The sequence below is a fragment of the Orcinus orca genome, chromosome 4 (assembly GCF_937001465.1).
Source record: "Orcinus orca chromosome 4, mOrcOrc1.1, whole genome shotgun sequence".
Lineage (NCBI taxonomy): Eukaryota > Metazoa > Chordata > Mammalia > Artiodactyla > Delphinidae > Orcinus > Orcinus orca.
Genome location: NC_064562.1, coordinates 7,704,824 through 7,728,821, shown reverse-complemented (window position 1 = coordinate 7,728,821; position 23,998 = coordinate 7,704,824). Strand labels below are relative to the sequence as shown.

General features: G+C 40.5%; 1 protein-coding gene across 1 annotated transcript in view; it reads right to left on the bottom strand.

The window, feature by feature from the left end:
• Window positions 1–23,998, bottom strand: part of TMA16 (translation machinery associated 16 homolog) — a 43,536-nt gene that overhangs the window by 6,539 nt on the left and 12,999 nt on the right. The window contains exons 2-4 of the mRNA XM_012531710.3: window positions 21,652–21,764; window positions 1,704–1,741; window positions 426–510 (exon numbers count right to left, since the gene is read on the bottom strand). Coding sequence (XP_012387164.1) covers window positions 426–510; window positions 1,704–1,741; window positions 21,652–21,764 — 236 coding nt within the window. The remainder of the gene's footprint in view (window positions 1–425; window positions 511–1,703; window positions 1,742–21,651; window positions 21,765–23,998) is intronic.

Here is a 23,998-nt window from a genome sequence, read left to right as displayed (position 1 = left end):
CTGAAATCTTTCAAAAGCTGGTTGTTTATCCTACCTGTCACAATTCCCTCCTTGAACCTATTATTTCAGTCTTATTAAATGTCTGGCAGATCACTAAATACGTTGCTCTCACCCCGGGCCTTTCAGATCTTGTTCTCTCTGCCTAGAGGCTCCAACTACCTCACCTCAATCTGCTAACCCCTATCTTTAGATGTCAGTTTAGATGACATTCCTCCAGGAAGCCAAGAAACTGGGCTAACTACCACTCTGAGGCCCAGAAAGGTTACAAAGCTACTAAAATGGCTAAGCTAGTGTAAGAATCCAAAGTCTTGATAACAAAGCTCATTTGCTCATCTATAAATCCCGAATAGAACTCTGAATCTTGAAGAATCAAGCTGGGGAATTCCTGTTACTGACCCTTTGCTCATAACATGCCCAGTGTTTACCTTTCAATTAATTCACAAGCATCTCTCTTTGAATATCCTACTTTTTTGGGATCAAGATGATTTTGAAACCACTGCAGTTTTTCACCTATAACAACAAGTACCAAGACAGTTTAACACCACAAGTCATCATTCAAGCAGAGGTAGTCATTATAATTTTCAACATCAATGTGTTTAAAACAGTATCAAAATTTATTTCAAAGTTAAATATAAAGTTTTGTGTGGGCTCAAAGCTAACTAAATCAGTCTGTCAGAAATTAAATTGTCACATTTTAATTGGGGCAAGAGACAAGGGTAGGAGGGACGCTTTTCTGTATATATTTCTTATCCAGTAAGGATACAAAAAATTTAAAAAAGGAAAGAACACTCTTAACAGAACATGAAGTTCTAGGTATTTATAAAGCAAAGGATAGAACTTATCCGAAATAACAAAAATGAGAGTCTGATCAGATTAATGAAGAAGATGACATCTGCTGAACATTTAATAAGCAGCAGGCACTATGTCAAGACCTTTACAATCTTATGAGGATTATTATTATTATTATCTCCATTTAGAAGAGACAGGTTAAGTAACCTGTTCAGGGCCTCAAAGTTAGTAAATATCTTAGGCATACAAGATCTGCCCTATACTGTGCAGAATGACTGACATTTATAATCACGGAGCTGACAGACTTCATCCTTATGAGTAAATCTGACCATCGGAGTGTCACTTTCAATTAGATTTCTCAATATTACAAATCAAGAAATGGCCCTACCCAGGATTACTGACAAACCGTTTAGAAATACTATTCTATTGCCTGATAAAGCATTAGAGTTAATGGTTCAAATACCTCTCATTTTGGTTATAAAGCCTAATAGCCACTCTTCTGAAATCTCAGACTTGTCACACACACAAAAAGACTAGGACTTGTCACACACACAAAAAGACTATGACACTGAGATACAGACTGAGGATGTATATATTCACATCATTAAATATGAATTGTTATTTTCAAAATCCTTCATAATTCTAATGGTCAGGGAGCTAGAATTAAACTTGAGAGAGAGAGAGAGAGACAGGAAGGGGGAGATGGATAAAAACAGGTAGGTAGGTACTAAACAGTTTCTAGAAAACTGAGCTAGATATTATTAACAGTTTGTTCTCAGAGCTTATTGATTGATTTTATTTTGTTTTGATCAAGTCTGGTAGAGAAAATTCACTTAGATAAAAATAGTATTTTACTAAGAGAGTCAAAAGAAAATAGGTATAGAGAAGAACTTCAAATAAGTATATCCACTTACCAATAAGTTTGAGACGTAACGCCTTTTCATTCTTCAGTCTTGGGAGAAAAAGTGTGTATGTGTCAGAAAACTTCCAAAGCAAGTTTTAAAAATCTGTCAAAAGCAACAAAAACTACCCAAAGAACCTTAATTCAAAGATCATTCTTTTATGCATACGAAATTAATTTTTAAAAATTATTTTGTTTATTTATTTGGTTGCACCGGGTCTTAGCTGGAGCAGGTGGGCTCCTTAGCTGCGGCACGTGTGCTCCTTAGTGGTGGCATGCGAACTCTTAGTTGCGGCATGCATGTGGGATCTAGTTCCCTGACCAGGGACCAAACCCAGGCCCCCTGCATTGGGAGCACGGAGTCTTAACCACTGCACCACCAGGAAAGTCCCGAAATTAATTTTTTTTAATGAAGAAACACTGAATACCATGCTTCTCTTTTAAATCACTGGAACAAAATTCTTAGAAATGCACAACCTGCCAAGACTGAATCAGGAAGAAATAGAAAATATGAACAAACCAATCACAAGCACTGAAATTGAACCTGTGATTAAAAATCTTCCAACAAACAAAAGCCCAGGACCCGATGGCTTCACAGGCGAATTCTATCAAACATTTAGAGTAGAGCTAACACCTATCCTTCTCAAACTCTTCCAAAATACAGCAGAGGGAGGAACACTCCCAAGTTCATTCTACGAGGCCACCATCACCTTGATACCAAAACCGGACAAGGATGTCACAAAAAGAGAAAACTACAGGCCAATACCACTGATGAACATAGATGCAAAAATCCTCAACAAAATGCTAGCAAACAGAATCCAACAGCACATTAAAAGGATCATACACCATGATCAAGGGGGGTTTATCCCAGGAATGCAAGGATTCTTCAATATATGCAAATCAATCAATGTGATACACCATATTAACAAACTGAAGGAGAAAAACCATATGATCATCTCAATAGATGCAGAGAAAGCTTTTGACAAAATTCAACACCCATTTATGATAAAAACCCTGCAGAAAGTAGGCAAAGAGGGAACTTTCCTCAACATAATAAAGGCCATATATGACAAACCCACAGCCAACGTCATCCTCAACGGTGAAAAACTGAAAGCATTTCCACTAAGATCAGGAACAAGACAAGGTTGCCCACTCTCACCACTCTTATTCAATATAGTTTTGGAAGTTTTAGCCACAGCAATCAGAGAAGAAAAGGAAATAAAGGAATCCAAATCGGAAAGGAAGTAAAGCTGTCACTGTTTGCAGATGACATGATACTATACATAGAGAATCCTAAAGATGCTACCAGAAAACTACTAGAGCTAATCAATGAATTCGGTAAAGTTGCAGGATACAAAATTAATGCACAGAAATCTCTGGCATTCCTATACACTAATGATGAAAAATCTGAAAGTGAAATCAAGAAAACACTCCCATTTACCTTTGCAACACAAAGAATAAAATAGCTAGGAATAAACCTACCTAAGGAGAAAGAAAACCTATATGCAGAAAATTATAAGACACTGACGAAAGAAATTAAGGATGATACAAATAGATGGAGAGATATACCATGTTCTTGGATTGGAAGAATCAACATTGTGAAAATGACTCTACCACCCAAAGCAATCTACAGATTCAATGCAATCCCTATCAAACTACCACTGGCATTTTTCACAGAACTAGAACAAAAAATTTCACAATTTGTATGGAAACACAAAAGACCCCGAATAGCCAAAGCAATATTGAGAATGAAAAACGGAGCTGGAGGAATCAGGCTCCCTGACTTCAGACTATACTACAAGGCTACAGTAATCAAGACAGTATGGTACTGGCACAAAAACAGAAAGATAGATCAATGGAACAGGATAGAAAGCCCAGAGATAAACCCACGCACATATGGTCACCTTATCTTTGATAAAGGAGGCAGGAATGTACAGTGGAGAAAGCACAGCCTCTTTAATAAGTGGTGCTGGGAACACTGGACAAGTACATGTAAAAGTATGAGATTAGATCACTCCCTAACACCATACACAAAAATAAGGTCAAAGTGGATTAAAGACCTAAATGTAAGGCCAGAAACTATCAAACTCTTAGAGGAAAACATAGGCAGAACAGTCTATGACATAAATCACAGCAAGATCCTTTTTGACCCACCTCCTAGAGAAATGGAAATAAAAACAAAAATAAACAAATGGGACCTAATGAAACTTAAAAGCTTTTGCACAGCAAAGGAAACCATAAACAAGACCAAAAGACAACTCTCAGAATGGGAGAAAATATTTGCAAATGAAGCAACTGACAAAGGATTAATTTCCAAAATTTACAAGCAGCTCATGCAGCTCAATAACAAAAAAACAAACAATCCAATCCAAAAATGGGAAGGAGACCTAAATAGACATCTCTCCAAAGAACATATACAGACTGCCAACAAACACATGAAAGAATGCTCAACATCATTAATCATTAGGGAAATGCAAATCAAAACTACAATGAGATATCATCTCACACCAGTCAGAATGGCCATCATCAAAAAATCTAGAAACAATAAATGCTGGAGAGGGTGTGGAGAAAAGGGAACACTCCTGCACTGCTGGTGGGAATGTGAATTGGTACAGCCACTATGGAGAACAGTATGGAGGTTCCTTAAAAAACTACAAATAGAACTACCATATGACCCAGCAATCCCACTACTGGGCATATACCCTGAGAAAACCATAATTCAAAAAGAGTCATGTACCAAAATGTTCATTGCAGCTCTATTTACAATAGCCCGGAGATGGAAACAACCTAAGTGCCCATCATCGAATGAATGGATAAAGAAGATGTGGCACATATATACAATGGAATATTACTCAGCCATAAAAAGAAATGAAATTGAGCTATTTGTAATGAGGTGGATAGACCTAGAGTCTGTCACACAGAGTGAAGTAAGTCAGAAAGAGAAAGACAAATACCGTATGCTAACACATATATATGGAATTTAAGGGAAAAAAAATGTCATGAAGAACCTAGGGGTAACACAGGAATAAAAGACACAGACCTACTGCAGAACGGACTTGAGGATATGGGGAGGGGGAAGGGTGAGCTGTAACAAAGCGAGAGAGAGGCATGGACATATGTACACTACCAAACGTAAGGTAGATAGCTAGTGGGAAGCAGCCGCATAGCACAGGGATATCAGCTCGGTGCTTTGTGACCGCCTGGAGGGGTGGGATAGGGAGGATGGGAGGGAGGAAGATGCAAGAGGGAAGAGAGATGGGAACATATGTATATGTATAACTGATTCACTTTGTTATAAAGCAGAAACTAACACACCATTGTAAAGCAATTATACCCCAATAAAGATGTTTAAAAAAATAATAAAATAAAAATTTTTTTTCCTGCTCTGCAATGACTAAATGATACCTATAAAACAAATTGGTTTTGAGAACACAAAAGAAAGCTTGATTATATTTTGTAATATGCAGAATACTTGTGCACAAAATAATGAGGACCTTCTAGAAGACTGAGTGCTGCCACCAAGACCAAAATGCATCACTATCACCTTTTAAACTTCAACAAGAACAAAAGAATGTTTACTTTTCATCCATTTGATAAGAATTGTAACAAAGAAAAAGAACTCATTTACTCTCAAAAAACTGGTCTAGGTGATATATGCCTCCTATTATTGTTATTCTTAATTCTAATTCATTCAGAAAAGACCTTTGGATGCTAGCTTTTGCAACACTTTATGCTAGCCACTAGGGATACAGCAATGAAGAAAAATAAATCCACTGTCCCTGCCCTAACAAAGCAGACCAGATTTACCCTCCCACTTAAAACAACTAGAAAACTGGAGAACTAAAATGAAGCCTTTTTAATAAAAACTTTTTAGCCACAGAATGGAGAAAATATTCACAAAACATAACATACTTGCATTAAGAATATACAAATAGTTCTTACTACCTAACTACAAACAAAATTCAAAACCAAAAGGAAAAAGATTTTAACAGACTTTTCATCAAAGACATAAAAGTGAACAAAAAGCACATAAAAATATATCATTAGTCATAAAGAAATACAAATTAAAACCACACTGAGATACTACTGTACACCTACTAGATTGGCTAAAATCTGTCTTAAAACTGAAAATACAACATGTTTGAGAGGAAATGGAGTGAATGTAACTCTTACACATCACTGGGAAAAAAATAAAATGGTACCATCACTGCAGATAATTTTTTATATACTTAAACATTATCCCCACCACATGACTTCATTCTTTTAAACAATTTCTTAAAAACTCAACTTCTTATTTACTTGAACATATATCTTCTGTATGACCCAGCAATTCCAGTTCTAAGAACTGAAAGAAAAATGTTTTATGTCCACAGAAACACCTATACCCTAATGTTCATGGCAGCTTTATCAAAATGTAACAGCAGGGTTGATACTCTTTGCTTAAATGTCAGCTAGTAACAAACTAGGCTTTGAGGGCCATGTGGTTGGTCTGTCATAACTACTCATCTCTGCCACTGTAGCCTCAAAGCAGCTGCAAACAACGTGAAAGGATTGGGCATAGCTGCTTTCCAATAAAACAAACTTTTTTTACAAAAACAGGTGGATGGCCACTTAGTTTGCAGACCCTGAAAAGAGCCAAAAACTATAAACAATCCAAATGACCACCAACAGGTAAATGGATTAAAAAACTGCATATATCCATACAACGGAACACTACTCAGTAATAAAAGAGAAAGACAACAAATTTCACAAACAGTATAATTGAAAAAATCTGGCACAAAAATTACATACAGTATGATTCCATTTACATGAAACACTACGGAAGACAAATCTCATCTACCAAAATACAGAGCAAATCAACAGGTGCCAAGGCTAGGGGCGGAGAGCTGAGACTTGACCGGGAAGAGCTTTGGGGAGGATGAAAATGCACTATACGTACACTGATCACAGTGGTTCTACCACATATTGCCAAAACCCAGACGCTGTACGCTTCAAATATGTCTGCTTTGTCGTATCTTATTTATACCGCAGGAGAGAGTCTAGTTAGAAGTCAAGTTTGCTACAGTTCTGAATGAACGCACTGGGAGCCTGAACTACAGTGGGGTGGAGCTGCGATGAAGAAAAGAAGAGAAATCTGAGACTGATTCTCAAAAACAGCTGTTTCCTAGATTCTTACCCATTACACTTAGCTTCTCTCTGTTGATTTTCCATATTAAATAACCTTCATTTGCTATCTAGAGTTCTTTGCTACATACCCAATGGGACAAAATATGAGAGTAGTACACAGCAACAAGATGTCACTACGCTGAGAAGTCATAAAATAAAGCTAAAAGCATGATACAGAATAACTCTTTGCTGCCTATAAACTGTGCACCACTTGAAATGTGCTAGTCTTCAAACCACACTAGTTTCTATGAATAGGAACAGAAGCAGTATTTCATACAGTCCTAAACCAGAGCATTCAAATGCTCAAGATGAAGAGCATTTGGCTCTACTCTGTGCTGCTACCACGCGTGCAGTATCTTCAGGTAATCAGGCTCCACCTCTAAGAGTCTACCTGACGAATCCCGCAGCTCTACGCCCTAACAATATCCTCCCCCACCTCTCTCACTCCCTAAAAATAAATCTTAGGAAGTAGCACAAAGAACCCTGGATTCTCTGTTAAAGAACAGAGACCAGACCCTCCAGCTGCCTGGCTACCCTTCCTCCTTGTAACACCAAGTACCTTCGGCAGGCAGGCACTACCAGGACGTGGTCATATCCAAGATGGTCCCCACTGCCGATTCTTGCTGTTTTGATACTCACGCCCCTCTCCTCCCTGAGCGTGGCTGGACCTAATGACTCTTTTCTAACAAATAAAATAGTGCAACAGTGATGGATGTCACTTAGAAACGACGTTGCAAACGTTGTCTTCTCTTTCCTTTTTTAAACTGAGGCAGTAAACGGCGCCTTTATTCTGAGGCTAAGCGGCAACAGACTCCCTCCCTTCTAACTGCTCCGCCCTCCATTGTGGGGGGGAGGTAGGGGAGGGAGACAGGCGGCCGCCCCTCCTCTTCCCTCCCACCCTCCCAGGGTTCACTGTCACCCCTCTCTAAAATCACCCTCCTCTCTTGAAAGCTCTTTTCCCCACCAAAATCCCTAAAGGCTGGGCAAGGCTAACCCCTGCTTCTGCAGTAGGTGGAGCTGATGCTGGAGTAAGAACTGGGCTGGCCCCACCTCTTTCCCCCACAGCCGCTCACTGGGAAGCTGTGTGTGTCGGGCGGTAGGGCGTACAGGCGCTTGGAAGACCCTGCTGACCGCCTCCTACCCGGGCCTCTTCTCACCAGCACAGTCTTCAAAGCACGGTGGGAACGGGGCACGGGGTGGAGAAGGACAAAGGGCCCTTCTTGAAGAGAGCTGTAGAGAGGGGCAAAGGGGATCCCAGCCCAGGGGGGCCCACGGGGTGGGGAAGGCGGAGGACTGGCAGCAGGCCCCAGAGCCTGAGCTGGGGGTCGGCCCTGGGGACGCGGGCTGGGTGAAGGTCACGTCACCTCCCTGGCTCGGGGCTCCTTCCAATCCAGACCATGTGACACCAATGCCCCACCATTTCCTTCGCCTTCTTCACCAGCACTGAAGGCCGTCGGTGGTGGCTGTCATGAAGGACCCTGCAGGCATCTTGCTGGAACTGTCACCCCCTCTCACTCTATCTCAGAGCCTTTGCTCTGGAGGACACATGCTGCCACGTGGTAGGGAACTGATGTCTCCAGCCAACAGCTGCCACAACAGGTCTGTCGACCACCATGTAAATAGCCTGGAAGCAAAACCTCTCCCTATCAAGCCCTGCGATGATGCGGCCCCAGCCAACACCTTGACTGTAACCTTGCAAGAGACCCTGAGCCCAAAGCACCCAGTTAAGTGGCTCTGGGATTCCTGACAGAGGAACTGTTTTTGTTTCAAGCTGCTGAGTAAAGCAGTACCTGCTAACTGCTATTTCTTTCTAAGACATCACATGCACCTGACGTTCAAGGCCAAGTCCTGTTGGTACCTCTTCTATCATCTTGCTTACAGCTGCCACTACAGTCTGAGTATCTTGTCACCAGCCATCTTTTGAAAATATGCAATTCTCCATTTCTGTCTTGCTGGAAGTACTGCTCTAAGGCAGGGAGATGAGCTGCATTTCAAAATGCTATTTGTGACCACGCTCCCACTTAACTGAACAGGACTCACGGTCACTGATGCTGCTAGTCATGACAAGTGTAAGCCTGTTTCATAAAATGTTAGACACTATTAAAACTGTACATTTGTTTGCTTCTGGGGCCATGACTGCTACACTGATGACTTCTTTAAAATAAATTAAGAAAAAAGAGAAAGCTCAGCCTGTTTAAAACATCACCCAAGCACAAAAAATTAAATATTGTTCAACTCTGTACTATTAAAATAGAACCTTGGCCAACAACAGAACTTCTTTAGGACAAGTTTTATATATGAGATTAGCATGTTGTTCTGCTTTACCCTTAGGTAATTTTTCTGTAATGCTGACTGTAAATCAACATTAAATCAGTGCATAAGATCCTGAATATAAATAACAACATATAAACATCACAAGTATTTACAGTGAACTGAAGTACTTAATCATATTCTAAAGCATTATTTCTGAAAATACTGCATGTATACCACTGGTACTATGTAAGGTAACTTTAGGTAGTTCATATACAGAGAATTAAATAATCTTTAATCAAATGGTAAGCAAGTTACTTTTCCCGTCATTTTCTTTGCACCCTTTCCGATTACATTAAGGAGAAAACTTAGTTTAATGTCAGTTCATTTTACAAGTCTTCCAACCTTTGCCAAATCTTTCCCCCAAAAATAAGCAAACATGCCTCAAGCTCAAACCACTCAGGGAAGACAATAGTATCTACTTGGTTTTAACAGAGATAAAATGTCTCGTTTAAAAACAATATTTGAGGGAAAATTATTTTTAAAGAATATAATTAAAGAATACTATACATCAATGCCTGAACCAGCAGCAACAGCATCAATATTACTGGAAACTTGTCAGAAATGCAACATCTTGGCCCTGTCCCAGACTTTCTGAATGGAAACCTCTAGGAATGAGGCCCAAAAATCTATTTTAATACACCTTACAGGTGCATCTCATGTATACCAAAGTTTGTGAGATACTGATATAGGTGATAGCAAAATCATGTAAGTAGTATATCATGTCAAAAAGGTACAGAAAAGAGAGGACCTTCAAGATGGCAGAGGAGTAAGACGCGGAGATCACCTTCCTCCCCACAGATACATCAAAAATACATCTGCAGGTGGAACAGCTCCTACAGAACACCTACTGAACGCTGGAAGAAGACCTCAGACCTCCCAAAAGGCAAGAAACTCCCCACGTACCTGGGTAGGGCAAAAGAAAACACAGAGACAAAAGAATAGGGACGGGACCTGCACCAGTGGGAGGGAGCTGTGAAGGAGGAAAAGTTTCCACACACTAGGAGCCCGTTCGCGGGCGGAGACTACGGGTGGCGGAGAGGGGGAGCTTCGGAGCCGCGGAGGAGAGCACAGCAACAGGGGTGCAGAGGGCAAAGTGGAGAGATTCCCGCAGAGGATCGGTGCCGACCAGCACTCACCAGCCCGAGAGGCTTGTCTGCTCACCCGCTGGGGCGGGCGGGGGCTGGGAGCTGAGGCTTGGGCTTCGGTCAGATCCCAGGGAGAGGACTGGGGTTGGCTGCGTGAACACAGCCTGAAGGGGTTAGTGCGCCACGGCTAGCCGGGAGGGAGTCCGGGGAAAAGTCTGGAGCTGCCGAAGAGGCAAGAGACCACTGTTTCAGGGTGCATGAGGAGAGGGGATTCAGAGCGCCACCTAAATGAGCTCCAGAGATGGGCATCAGCCACGGCTATCAGTGTGGACACCAGAAACGGGCATAAGACGCTAAGATTGCTGCCGCAGACAAGAAGCCTGTGTGCAAGCACAGGTCACTATCCACACCTCCCCTCCAGGGAGCCTGTGTAGCCTACCACGGCCAGGGTCCCGTGATCCAGGGACAACTTCCCCAAGAGAAAACACAGCACAGCTCAGGCTGTCGCAACATCCTCCTGGCCTCTGCCGCCACAGGCTCACCCCACATTCCCTGCCCCTCCCTCTCCCAGGCCTGAGTGAGCCAGAGCCCCCGAATCAGCCACTCCTTTAAACCCCTCCTGTCTGAGCAAACAACAGATGCCAGAGGGCAGCTTAAATGCAGAGGCGGGGCCAAACCCAAAGCTGAACCCCAGGAGCTGTGCAAACAACGAAGAGAAAGGGAAATTTCTCCCAGCAGCCCCAGGAGCAGCAGATTAAATTTCCACCAACAACTTGATGTACATTGCATCTGTGGAATACCTGAATAGAAAATGAATCAGCCCAAAATTGAGGAGGTGGACTTTGGGAGCAACTGTAGACTTGGGGTTTGCTGTAAGTGACTGATCAGTTTCAGATTTTTATGTTTTTATCTTAGTTTAGTTTTTAGCACTTGTTATCGTTGGTGGACTTGTTTATTGGTTTCGATGTTCTCCTTTTTATTATTTTAATGTTATTTTTTTATTTTAATAACTTTATTTTATTTTACTTATTTTTTCCTTTCTTTCTTTTTTCCTCTCCCTTTCTCTAAGCTGTGTAGCTCACAGGATCTTGGTGCTCCAGCCAGCTGACAGGCCTGAGCCTCGGAGATGGGAGAGCCAAGCTCAGGACATTGGTCCACGAGAGACCTCCCAGCACCACATAATATCAACTGGCGAGAGCTCTCCCAGAGATCTATGTCTCAATGCGAAGATCCAGCTCCACTCAATGACCAGCAAGCTCCAGTGCTGGACACCCCATGCCAAACAACTAGCAAGACAGGAACACAACCCCACCCATTAGCAGAGAGGCTGCCTAAAATCATAATAAGGTCACAGACACCCCGAAACACACCACCAGACAGGGTTCTGCCCACCAGGAAGACAAGATACAGCCTCATCCACCAGAACACAGGCACCAGTCCCCTCCACAAGGAAGCCTACACAACCCACTGAACCAACCTTGGCCACTGGGAGCAGACACCAAAAACAATGGGAACTACGAACCTGCAGGCTGCAAAAAGGAGACCCTAAACAGAGTAAGTTAAGCCAAATGAGAAGACAGAAAAACACACAGCAGATGAAGGAGCAAGGTGAAAACCGACCAGACCAAACAAGAGGAAACAGGCATCCACCTGAAAAAGAATTCAGAGTAATGATAGTAAAGATGATCCAAAATCATGGAAACAGAACAGAGAAAATACAACAAATGTTTAACAAGGACCTAGAACTAAAGAGAAAACAAATAATGATGAACACCACAATAAATGAAATTAAAAATTCTCTAGAAGGAATCAACAGCAGAATAACTGAGGCAAAAGAACAGATAACTGACCTGGAAGATAAAATAGTAAAACTAACTACCGCAGAGCAGAATAAAGAAAAAAGAATGAAAAGAACTGAAGACAGTCTCAGAGACCTCTGGGACAACATTAAATGCACCAACATTTGAATTATAGGGGTCCCAGAAGAAGAAAAGAAAAAGAAAGGGAATGAGAAAATATTTGAAGAGATTATAGTTGAAAACTTCCCTAATATGGGAAAGGAAACAGGCAATCAAGTCCAGGAAGCATAGAGAGTCCCATACAGGATAAATCCAAGGAGAGAAACGCCAAAACACTAATCAAACTATCAAAAATTAAATACAAAGAAAAAATATTAAAAGCAGCAAGGGAAAAACAACAAATAACATACAAGGCAATCCCCATAAGGTGAACAGCTGATCTTTCAGCAGAAACTCTGCAAGCGAGAAGGGAGTGGCAGGAAATATTTAAAGTGATGAAAGGGAAAAACCTACAACCAAGATTACTCTACCTAGCAGGGATCTCATTCAGATGCGATGGAGAAATTAAAACCTTTACTGACAAGCAAAAGCTAAGAGAATGCAGCACCACCAAACCAGCTTTACAACAAATGTTAAAGAAACTTGTCTAGGCAGAAAAAAAAAGAAGGAAAAGACCTACAATAACAAACCCAAAACAATTAAGAAAATGGTACTAGGAACATACATATCGATAATTACCTTGAATGTAAACAGATTAAATACTCCAACCAAAAGACACAGACTGGCTGAATGGATACAAAAACAAGACCCATATATATGCTGTCTACAAGAGACCCACTTCAGATCTAGGGACACATACAGACTGAAAGTGAGGGGATGGTAAAACATATTCCATGCAAATGGAAATCAAAAGAAAGCTGGAGTAGCCATTCTCATATCAGACAAAATAGACTTTAAAATAAAGACTATTACAAGAGACAAAAAAGCACACTACATAATGATCAAGGGATCAATCCAAGAAGAAAATGTAACAATTGTAAACATTTAGGCTTCCCTGGTGGCACAGTGGTTGAGAGTCCGCCTGTCGATGCAGGGGACACGGGTTCGTGCCCCGGTCCGGGAAGATCCCACATGCCACAGAGCGGCTGGGCCCGTGAGACATGGCCGCTGAGCCTGCGCCTCCGGAGCCTGTGCCCCACCAACGGGAGAGGCCACAACAGTGAGAGGCCGCGCAAAACAAACAAACGAAATACCTAGAAACAAATGACAATGAAAAAACACGACGACCCAAAACCTATGGGATGTAGCAAAGCAGTTCTAAGAGGGAAGTTTATAGCAATACAATCCTACCTCAAGAAACAAGAAAAATCTCACACAACCTCAGCTTACACCTAAAGCAATTAGAGAAAGAAGAACAAAAAACCCCCAAAGTTAGCAGAAGGAAAGAAATCATAAAGATCAGATCAGAAATAAAGGAAAAGAAGTGAAGGAAACGACCACAAATATTAATAAAACTAAAGGTTGGTTCTTTGTGGAAACAAACAAAATTGACAAACCATCAGCCAGACTCATCAAGATAAAAAGGGAGAAAACTCAAATCAACAGAATTAGAAATGAAAAAGAAGTAACAACTGACACTGCAGAAATACAAAGGATCATGAGAGATTACTACAAGCAACTATATGCCAATAAAATGGACAACCTGGAAGAAATGGACAAACTCTTAAAAAAGCACAACCTTCTGAGGCTGAACCAGGAAGAAATCGAAAATATAAACAGACCAATCACAAGCACTGAAATTGAACCTGTGATTAAAAATCTTCCAACAAACAAAAGCCCAGGACCCGATGGCTTCACAGGTGAATTCTATCAAACGTTTAGAGAAGAGCTAACACCTATCCTTCTCTAACTCTTCCAAAATATAGCCAAAGGAGGAACACTCCCAAACTCATTCTACGAGGCCACCATCACCGATACCAAAACCAGACAAAGATGTCACAAAAAAAAGAAAACTACAGGCCAATATCACTGATGAACATAGATGCAAAAATCCTCAACAAAATACTAGCAAACAGAATCCAACAGCACATTAAAACAATCATACACCATGATCAAGTGGGGTTTATCCTAGAAATTCAAGGATTCTTCAGTATACGCAAATCAATCAATGTGATACACTATATTAACAAAGTGAAGGAAAAAAAACATATGATAATCTCAATAGATGCAGAAAAACCTTTTGACAAAATTCAACACCCATTTATGATAAAAACCCTCCAGAAAGTAGGCATAGAGGGAACTTACCTCAACATAATAAAGGCCATATATGACAAACCCACAGCCAACATAGTTCTCAATGGTGAACACTGAAACCATTTCCACTAAGATCAGGAACAAGACAAGGTTGCCCACTCTCACCACTATTATTCAACATAGTTTTGGAAGTTTTAGCCACAGCAATCAGAGAAGAAATAAAAGAAATCCAAAATCAGAAAAGAAGTAAAACTGTCACTGTTGGCAGATGACATGATACTATACATAGAGAATCCTAAAGATGCTACCAGAAAACTACTAGAACTAATCAGTGAATTTGGTCAAGTAGCAGGATACAAAATTAACGCACACAAATCTCTTGCATTCCTATACACTAATGATGAAAAATCTGAAAGTGAAATTAAGAAAACACTCCCATTTACCACTGCAAGAAAAATAATAAAATACCTAGGAATAAACCTACCTAAGGAGTCAAAAGACCTATATGCAGAAAAATATAAAACACTGATGAAAGAAATTAAAGATGATACAACGATATGGAGAGTTATACCATGTTTGGATAGGAAGAATCAACATTGTGAAAATGACTATACTACCCAAAGTAATCTGCAGATTCAATGCAATACCTATCAAACTACCAATGGCATTTTTCACAGAACTAGAACAAAAAATTTCACAATTTGTATAGAAACACAAAAGACCCCAAATAGCCAAAGCAATCTTGAGAAAGAAAAACGCAGTTGGAGGAATCAGCCTCCCTGACTTCAAACTATACTACAAAGCTAGAGTAATCAAGACAGTATGGTACTGGCACAAAAACAGAAATACAGATCAATAGAACAGGAGAGAAAGCCCAGAGATAAACCCATGCACATATGGTCACCTTATCTTTGCTAAAGGAGGCAAGAATATAAAATGGATAAAAGACAGCCTCTTTAATAAGTGGCGCTGGGAAAACTGGACAGCTACATGTGAAAGAATGAAAATAGAACACTCCCTAACACCATACAAAAAAATAAACTCAAAATGGACTAAAGACCTAAATGTAAGGCCAGACACTATAAACCTCTTAGAGGAAAACGTAGGCAGAACACTCTATGACATAAATTACAGCAAGATCCTTTTTGACCCACCTCCTAGAGAAATGGAAATAAAAACAAAAATAAAAAAATGGGACCTAATGAAACTTAAAAGCTTTTGCACAGCAAAAGAAACCTTAAACAAGACGAGAAGACAACCCTCAGAATGGGAGAAAATATTCGCAAATGAAGCAACTGACAAAGGATTAATCTCCAAAATTTACAAGCAGATCATGCAGCTCAATTTCAAAATAACAAACAACCCAATCCAAAAACGGGCTGAAGACCTAAATAGACATTTCTCCAAAGAAGATATATAGATTGCCAACAAACACATGAAAGGATGCTCAACATCACTAATCATTAGAGAAATGCAAATGAAAACTACAAGGAGGTATCACCTCACACTGGTCAGAATGACCATCATCAAAAAATCTACAAACAATAAATGCTGGAGAGGGTGTGGAGATAAGGGAACCCTCTTGCACTGTTGGTAGGAATGTAAATTGATACAGCCACTATGGAGAACAGTATGGAGGTTCCTTAAATAACTAAAAATAGAACTACCATACAACCCAGCAATCCCACTACTGGGCATATACCCTGAGAAAACCATAATTCAAAAAGAGTCATGTACCACAATGTTCATTGCAGCTCTATTTACAATAGCCAGGACATGGAAGCAACCTAAGTGTCCATCGACAGCTGAATGGATAAAGATGTGGCACATATATACAATGGAATATTACTCAGCTATAAAAAGAAATGAAGCTGAGTTATTTGTAGTGAGGTGGATGGACGTAGAATCTGTCATACAGAGTGAAGTAAGTGAGAAAGAGAAAAACAAATACAATATGCTAACACGTATATATGGAATGTAAAAAAAAATGGTTCTGAAGAACCTAGGGGCAGGACAGGAATAAAGACACAGACATAGAGAAGGGACTTAAGGACACAGGGAGGGGGAAAGGTAAGCTGGGACGAAGTGAGAGAGAAGCATTGACATATATACACTACCAAATGTAAAACAGATAGCTAGTGGGAAGCAGCCACATAGCACAGGGAGATCAGCTCAGTGCTTTGTGACCACCTAGAGGGGTGGTATAGGGAGGGTGGGAGGAAGACGCAAGAAGGAGGGCACAGGGGGATATAAGTATATGTATAGCTGATTTACTTTATTATACAGCAGAAACTAACACAACAATGTAAAGCAATTATACTCCAATAAACATGTTAAAAAAACAAAAAATTCATGAAAGTGATACATAGATAACTGATGTTTGAAAACTACTGTTTTAAAACAATATTATTCTAATAACCCTTAATTACAAAAAAAGACCCTCCCTTACAAAAAAGAAAGAAAATTCGAGTATACTATCATAGCACTTGACTATTCTTTTTGTTTGTTTGGTTTGTTTTTTGGGTTTTTTTGCAGTACGCGGGCCTCTCACTGTTATGGCCTCTCCCGCTGCGGAGCACAGGCTCCGGACGCGCAGGCTCAGCGGCCATGGCTCACGGGCTCAGCCGCTCCACGGCATGTGGGATCCTCCTGGACCAGGGCACAAACCCGCGTCCCCTGCATCGGCAGGCGGACTCTCAACCACTGCGCCACCAGGGAAGCCCAGCACTTGACTATTCTTTTCAAGAAAACTTCTAGCCAAATCACTATAAAGCAGCTAACCCCTACTGGCCTTGGCCAAGGAATCAATATTTAACAATGAAAGTGCTGGTTTCTATCAGCTAGTATGCGAATGTATGTAGCATTCATTAAAATGCTAAGGCTGGGAAAAAATATTTGCAAATGAAGCAATGGACAAAGGATTAATCTCCACAATATACAAACAGCTCACGGAGCTCAATATCAAAAAAAAAAAAACCAATTAAAACATGGCTGGAAGACCTAAATAGACATTTCACCAAAGAAGACATACAGACGGCCAAGAGGCATATGAAAAGATGCTCAACATCACTAATTAATTTAGAGAAATGCAAATCAAAACTACAATGAGGTATCACCTCACACCGGTCAGAATGGCCATCATCAAAAATTCTGCAAGCAATAAATGCTGGAGAGGGTATGGAGAAAAGGGAACCCTTTTGCACTGTTGGTGGGAATGTAAATTGATGTAGCCACTATGGAGAATAGTATGAAGGTTCCTTAGAAACTAAAAATAGAACTACCCTATGACCAGGCAATCCCACTACTGGGAATATACCCTGAGAAAACCGTAATTCAAAAGGACACATGTACCCCAATGTTCACTGCAGCACTAATTACAATAGCCAGGACATGGAAACAACCTAAATGTCCAATGATACATGAATGGATAAAGAAGATATGGTACATATATACAATGGAATATTACTCAGCGATAAATAGGAATGAAATTGGGTCATTTGTAGAGATGTGGATGGACCCAGAGTCTGTCATAGAGAGTGAAGTAAACCAGAAAGAGAAAAACAAATATCATACATTAACGCATATGTGTGGATTCTAGAAAAATGGTACAGGTGAACCTATCTGTAGGGCAAGAAGAGACGGAGACGTAGAGAATGGACATGTGGACACAGTGGGGGAAGGGGAGGGTGGGACGAACTGGGAGATTAGGTTTGACATAAATACACTACCATCTGTAAAACAGATAGATAGTGGAACCTGCTGTATAGCACAGGGAGCTCAGCTCGGTGCTATGTGATGACCTAGATGTTGGTGGAAGGGGAGGAGGGAGGTCCAAGAGGGAGGGGATACATGTATACATATAGTTGATTCACTTCATTGTACAGCAGAAACTAACACAACATTGTAAAGCAATTTTACTCCAATAAATAAATAAATAAAAATAAAATAAGATGAAGATGTACTCTTTATATTCCAAACCCCACCCCCCAAAAAAAAGTGCTAAGGCTATTCTAAAATAATCTAAATGATGATTTCTATTTTGATTTCATAACTTCATTTTAAGGAATTTTTACATTTGATCCCATAGCAGTTCCTGGGGACTCTCAGAGCCCACAGATGGAGGGAAAATAGGCAAATTACAGTGCGGGATGCTGATCAGAGAAGGGTGGCTAAGGGATAGGAAGGGGAGAAAAGAAGGGGCAGCATACACATATTTAATTTTCCTAAGAAGAAAATTTTCCTATGAATTCTTCACATCAAGAATATAGGCCAGGGGCTTCCCTGGTGGCGCAGTGGTTGAGAGTCCGCCTTCCGATGCAGGGGACATGGGTTCGTGCCCCGGTCCGGGAAGATCCCACATGCCGCGGAGCGGCTGGGCCCGTGAGCCATAGCCGCTGAGCCTGCGCGTCCGGAGCTTGTGCTCCGCAACGGGAGAGGCCACAACAGTGAGAGGCCCAAGTACAGCAAAAAAAAAAAAAAAAAAAAAGAATATAGGCCAATTTTCAGAATGGCAGAATAAGAACTTAAAAAAATCTACTCCTCCATAAAAGCAAGAGAACACTGATAAAACTTGTCAAAATCAACCTTTTCAGAAGTATAAAAATTAACCAGTCTTATAACAATCCAAGGTCCATTTATTTACTCAAGAAAAACGACCCAATCTCAGTAAGAAGAGTAATCTCTATGGTGTTTTAATCCCATCCCCCTCTTCCCAGCTCTGCAGTAGACTTGAAAACCAATAGACTAGCAACTTATGGTAGTTGTTAAAAGCCATCCTCCTAGCAGCCACTAGAACAGATTGGGTTTGGAATTCCCCAAAAGCTTCATCCTGAGAGTTGTCACCATCTGACCCAACCAGCAGCAGACTGAACAGCTCCGTTCTCAGAATTACTTTATTTCATCTAACTCAGAGCTAACTCTGTGGAAGCAGCCCTATCCCCAAGTTGTTTCTCAGAAACAATCTCAGCAGCAGCTGTCTAACACAGCAGCTGCCTGAGTGATATTACCAGTTGGGGGCTAACAAAAGGCTGACCAAAAAAATTTAAAAGGAAAAATTAAGGAATGGAAAGCCCATAGAGGGCTTTGAAAAGCTAGCTCCAACATACTCCTGGGAATCTAGAATGATATATGTACATTCAGGACTGTGTTTGTACCAAAGGAGGATCTGAGAAGGTCCTACTCTCTCACCTCTGGGCAACCCTGAGGCTCTGTGCAAATGAGAAATGAAGTCTATAAACTGCCTACTGGAGCACTGAAAGCATATCCAACAGACTAACATAGCCCCTCAATAAAGGCTGACTCATTAGTTGAAGGCAATTAAAGAAATCCCTGTCCAAACATTAGCTGACCACTAACTCAACAGAAACTGCAAAGGCCACACACAACAAAAAGGCTTTACAAAATTAGTCCAGGAAAGTCACAAAGCAAACAGCAACAACACAACAACAGCAAACCTGACTGAGGTTGCGGGTAGGGCATGTCTGATTAACAAGATTGTCAACCTGCTTAAAATGTCCAGTTTTGAACCAAAAAGTACAAAAAATTAGGAGACCCATGAACAAACAGGAAAGTAGGGCCCATACTCAGGGGTTAAAAATAGCATACAATAGAAACTGTTCCTGAGGTAGTCCAGAGGGTTGGACCTCTGGACAAAGACAAGCAAATATCAGAACAAGTCAGTTGAAATTATCCGATCTGAGCAACAGAAAGGGGACACCCTTTCAGAAACATACAACATATGCATAATGGGAGTCACAGGAGAGGAGAGAGAGGACCAAAAGGATATTTGAAAAAATAATGGCCCCAAATTTCCCAATTCGATGAAAAACATTAACCCACATGCCTCAGAAGCTTAACAAACTTCATGGTGGATGAACTCAGAGATCCACAACTAGGCTTATCATTGTCAAACTACTGACAGTCAAGGAGGATATCTTGAAAGATCAGGAGAAAAGTGACTCATCACATACAAGGGATCCTCAATAAGATTAACAGCTGACTCCTAATCAGAACCCTGGAGGCCAAAGGCCAAGGGGTGACTTCCAAGTGTTGAACAGGAAGGCTATGAACCAAGAATTCTATACACAGTGGAACTGCAAAATGAAGCACAGTCTACAGAAATGAAAGAAAAATTAAAGACGTTCTCGGATAAACAAAAATGAGAGAATCTTGTCATTTTCAGACCTGCCTTATGAGAAACACTAAAGGGAGTCCTTCTGGCCAAAATGAAAGGACAGTAAATAGTAATTTGAATCCACATGAAAAAATAAGGAGCACCAATGAAAAAAGGTAATTACATAGGTAAATAAATAGAAAAGACAGTATAAATGTATTTTTGTTTGTAACACTTTTCTTGCCCTAACTTATGATAACTGCATAAAAATGATAATTATGAAATTATAAGCTTACGGTATATAAAGATGTAACTTATATGACAATAATAGTACAAAGAAAGGGGTCATGGACCTATAGTGGAGCAAGTTTTTTCTATACTATTGAAATTAACTTGACATTAACCTGAACTAGGTTGTTTTCAGTTTTAAGATGTGAATTGAAATTTCCAGAGCAACAACTAAGAAAACAATGCAAGAAAATATATATATATACAGTGCTCTCCATTTTACTAAATCAAATTACTAAATCAATTCTCAGCGTTAATCCAACAAATGACACAGGTTGATCAGTGTTTTCTCTTTGAAACGCTATCTTTTTTTCCCTCTTTCTCAGGCTTGCTTGTCAGAGCCTCCCCATTTCTCCAACTTCTGAATGGTAGGGGCCGCTGGACTCAATCCTTGATGCTCCTCTCTCTCTCTTATCTTCATTTAATTGGTAGGTGATCTTATCCAGTCTCATGACTTCGAGTTCCAGCTAGACACTGATGGCTCCCAAATCTGTGTCTACATCCCTAACCTATCCTCTGAGCCCCAGACCCAGGACACTCAACTGCCCATTCTATCTCTTGTCTTCCACATCTAATGGGCACTTTAACCTACTTGCCTAATATATGTCTGCATGGCTCACTGCCTCACACCTTTCAGCTCTCTGCTCAAATGTAAGGTCTTCAGAGAAGCCTTCCACGACTGTCTTACGTAAAACAGAACCTCTCCCTCACTCTGTATCCCATAATCCTTTAAAATTTTCCTTCACTGCCCGCATCACAATCCATTTATATTTATATATCTGTTTTAGGTAAGCTTTAAGAGCTGAATCCTCGTTCACTGTTTTACCTTAGTGCACAGAACATACTTAGACATTTATTAAAGGAAGAGAAAGGGAATACTGATTAGGAATAAATATATAAAAGGGCTTTTCACCAATGCATAATACAAACAATGAAGACACTTACTTTTCCTTTTTTTCTTGTTTGTGGGCCTCTCTCGTAATTTGAGCCGCTTTTCTACTGTATGGATGGATGACTTTTTTTTCTTGTCCTACACTTTTTCCCTTTGGTGCTTTAGGCTAAAATGTAGAGAAACATATGGCACACACAGTCAGATACATAAATGACTTCTCTCAAAAAATTTTCTTTATAAATAAAAATTTAAAACAGTAATATAACAGAAATACTGTGAGTCAGAAATACTACACTACGAATCAGGAGAAACGCCAGACTCAAAGTCTTTGTTTCCATGCTCCTAACAGAAATGATATACATACAGTTGACCCTTGAACATCGGTTTGAAATGCATGGGTCCACTTAAACACAGATTGATTTTTTTCCCACAGTAAATACTACAGTGCTACATGATCCACAGTTATGGAGGAACTGCATATATGGAGGGCCGACTATAAATTACATGCAGATTTTTGACTGTATGGAGGATCAGTGCCCCTAACCTGATCAACTGTATTCAGAACTATTCTCCATTAATGTAAGAACAGAAAGAAAGGCACAGAGTCAATGAACCAGCTCTTCAACTGTTCCAGCTTCAAAGCAGATACAAAGAATGCAGATAGTGAGAAGACTCACGGTTGGAAATTTGCATCAAAGTTAAGAAAGTTGAAAGAGGGCAGAAGGAACACAGGATGTTAATGCGAGCCCGACTGCAGAAGCTACACGTGGAACGCTGGGCAGTGAATAAAGCAAATCAAACTTGGGCTCACAGGAGATGAGGAACAGAGGAAATAATATAAGCCATCTCGAAATTAGCACATCCCATTCAACCGTTATGCCAGTTAACTAGGTCCTCTAAACTAGTTGTCTAGTATTTCAGTAACTTTTTATTCCTACATAATTCTGTATCTTATATCTGACCTATATTACTTAGGAATTTTGTTTGGCTCCCTATAATAGAAAGCCAAAAAGTAGTGGCTTAACCCAGATTAAGCTTAGCTCTCTCATGTAAAAAGGAGCTGGAGGTTCTGTTCCACAAAGCCCTGAGATCCAAACTCCTTCCACCTTGTTATCCTACTATCCTTAGGCTGTAACCTCGTATCTATCCAGAGTTCAAAATGGCTTAAAAGCAGGTCTACACTCCAGCCAGTGAGAAGTGGAAAAGAAAATCAAAACACATATTCCATCTATATTATATGTAAGGGAGGATTACATAAGCGGTTAGTAAATATAATCTTTATTCTCAGAAAAAATACAGGATTACAGAAGAAAAAGAGGCATTAGCTAACATACCTAATTCTCAAAAAGGTCATGTTTCTAGAATATTCTCTTCAAACCTACTGTCACTGTCTTAATTCAGTCTCATGATCTTTCATGATTAGGATGGCCTTTAGGTTCTCACTGCTAGTTCTTTTTCATTGGAAGTGACAGAGCTTATCTTCCTAGAACACTAATTAGTAAAGTCCTTCTCCCCTGCTAAAGAGCTGCACTAACTCAGGCCCTAAATCCTTAACGTGGAAAACAATCTACCCCAACCTACTTCTCCAGCATTATATCCCATTCTTCCAAAGATCCTTCATCCCATTCTTACTAACTTCTCACCACTTCTAGAATATACCTTGCTGTTTATTTACATCTGGAGACTATACTTGTTGCTACCTCTGCCTGCAAAATCCATTTCCTTACTTGTCCTTTGACAAGACGTAGCTCAAAGTCACTTCCTTTGTAAAACTCTCCAGGCAGAATTAGTTAAAATGACCACCTCACACATGTACTCATTTCATCAACAAATATTTACTGAAATATTTAATATTTACTGCTCACTTCTTGATAAACCTGACCAGAGAAGATTAACTCCAAGTCTGAAACCCAGGATGCCCCTGGAAGCTGTTACAAGTATAGGAGTATAAAGTGTGAAACCATCATAAGAGTATGTGCATTCTTTTGTGTGTCTCTCTGCACATGTGGCGGGGAGGGAGGAAGGAGAAAGGAAGGTGTGAGAAGGAACTTTTGTGCATGAAGTGTGCCCAGCAAACATAAATCAAGTCTGTTTGCGCCCACCTGTAACCCCCTCCCTGAGCGTGAGCTCACATTATTGACTAGCCTGGGGCAAAAGCGATGAGCTATCAATCCCAAGATTAGGTTATGAAAGGACCCGGGCTCGGTCTTGCCCGCTCTCTTTTGCCCTCTTCTGGCTCACTCTGATGGAGACCAGCTGGCTTGTAGTGAGCTGCCCTACATACACAGGGGCCCCTGTGACAAGTAACTGAGAGAGGCCTCGGCGAACAGGCACTGAAGAACAGAGGCCCTTGGTCCAGCAGTCCACGAGGAGCTGAATCCCAACAAGAAAAATGTGAGT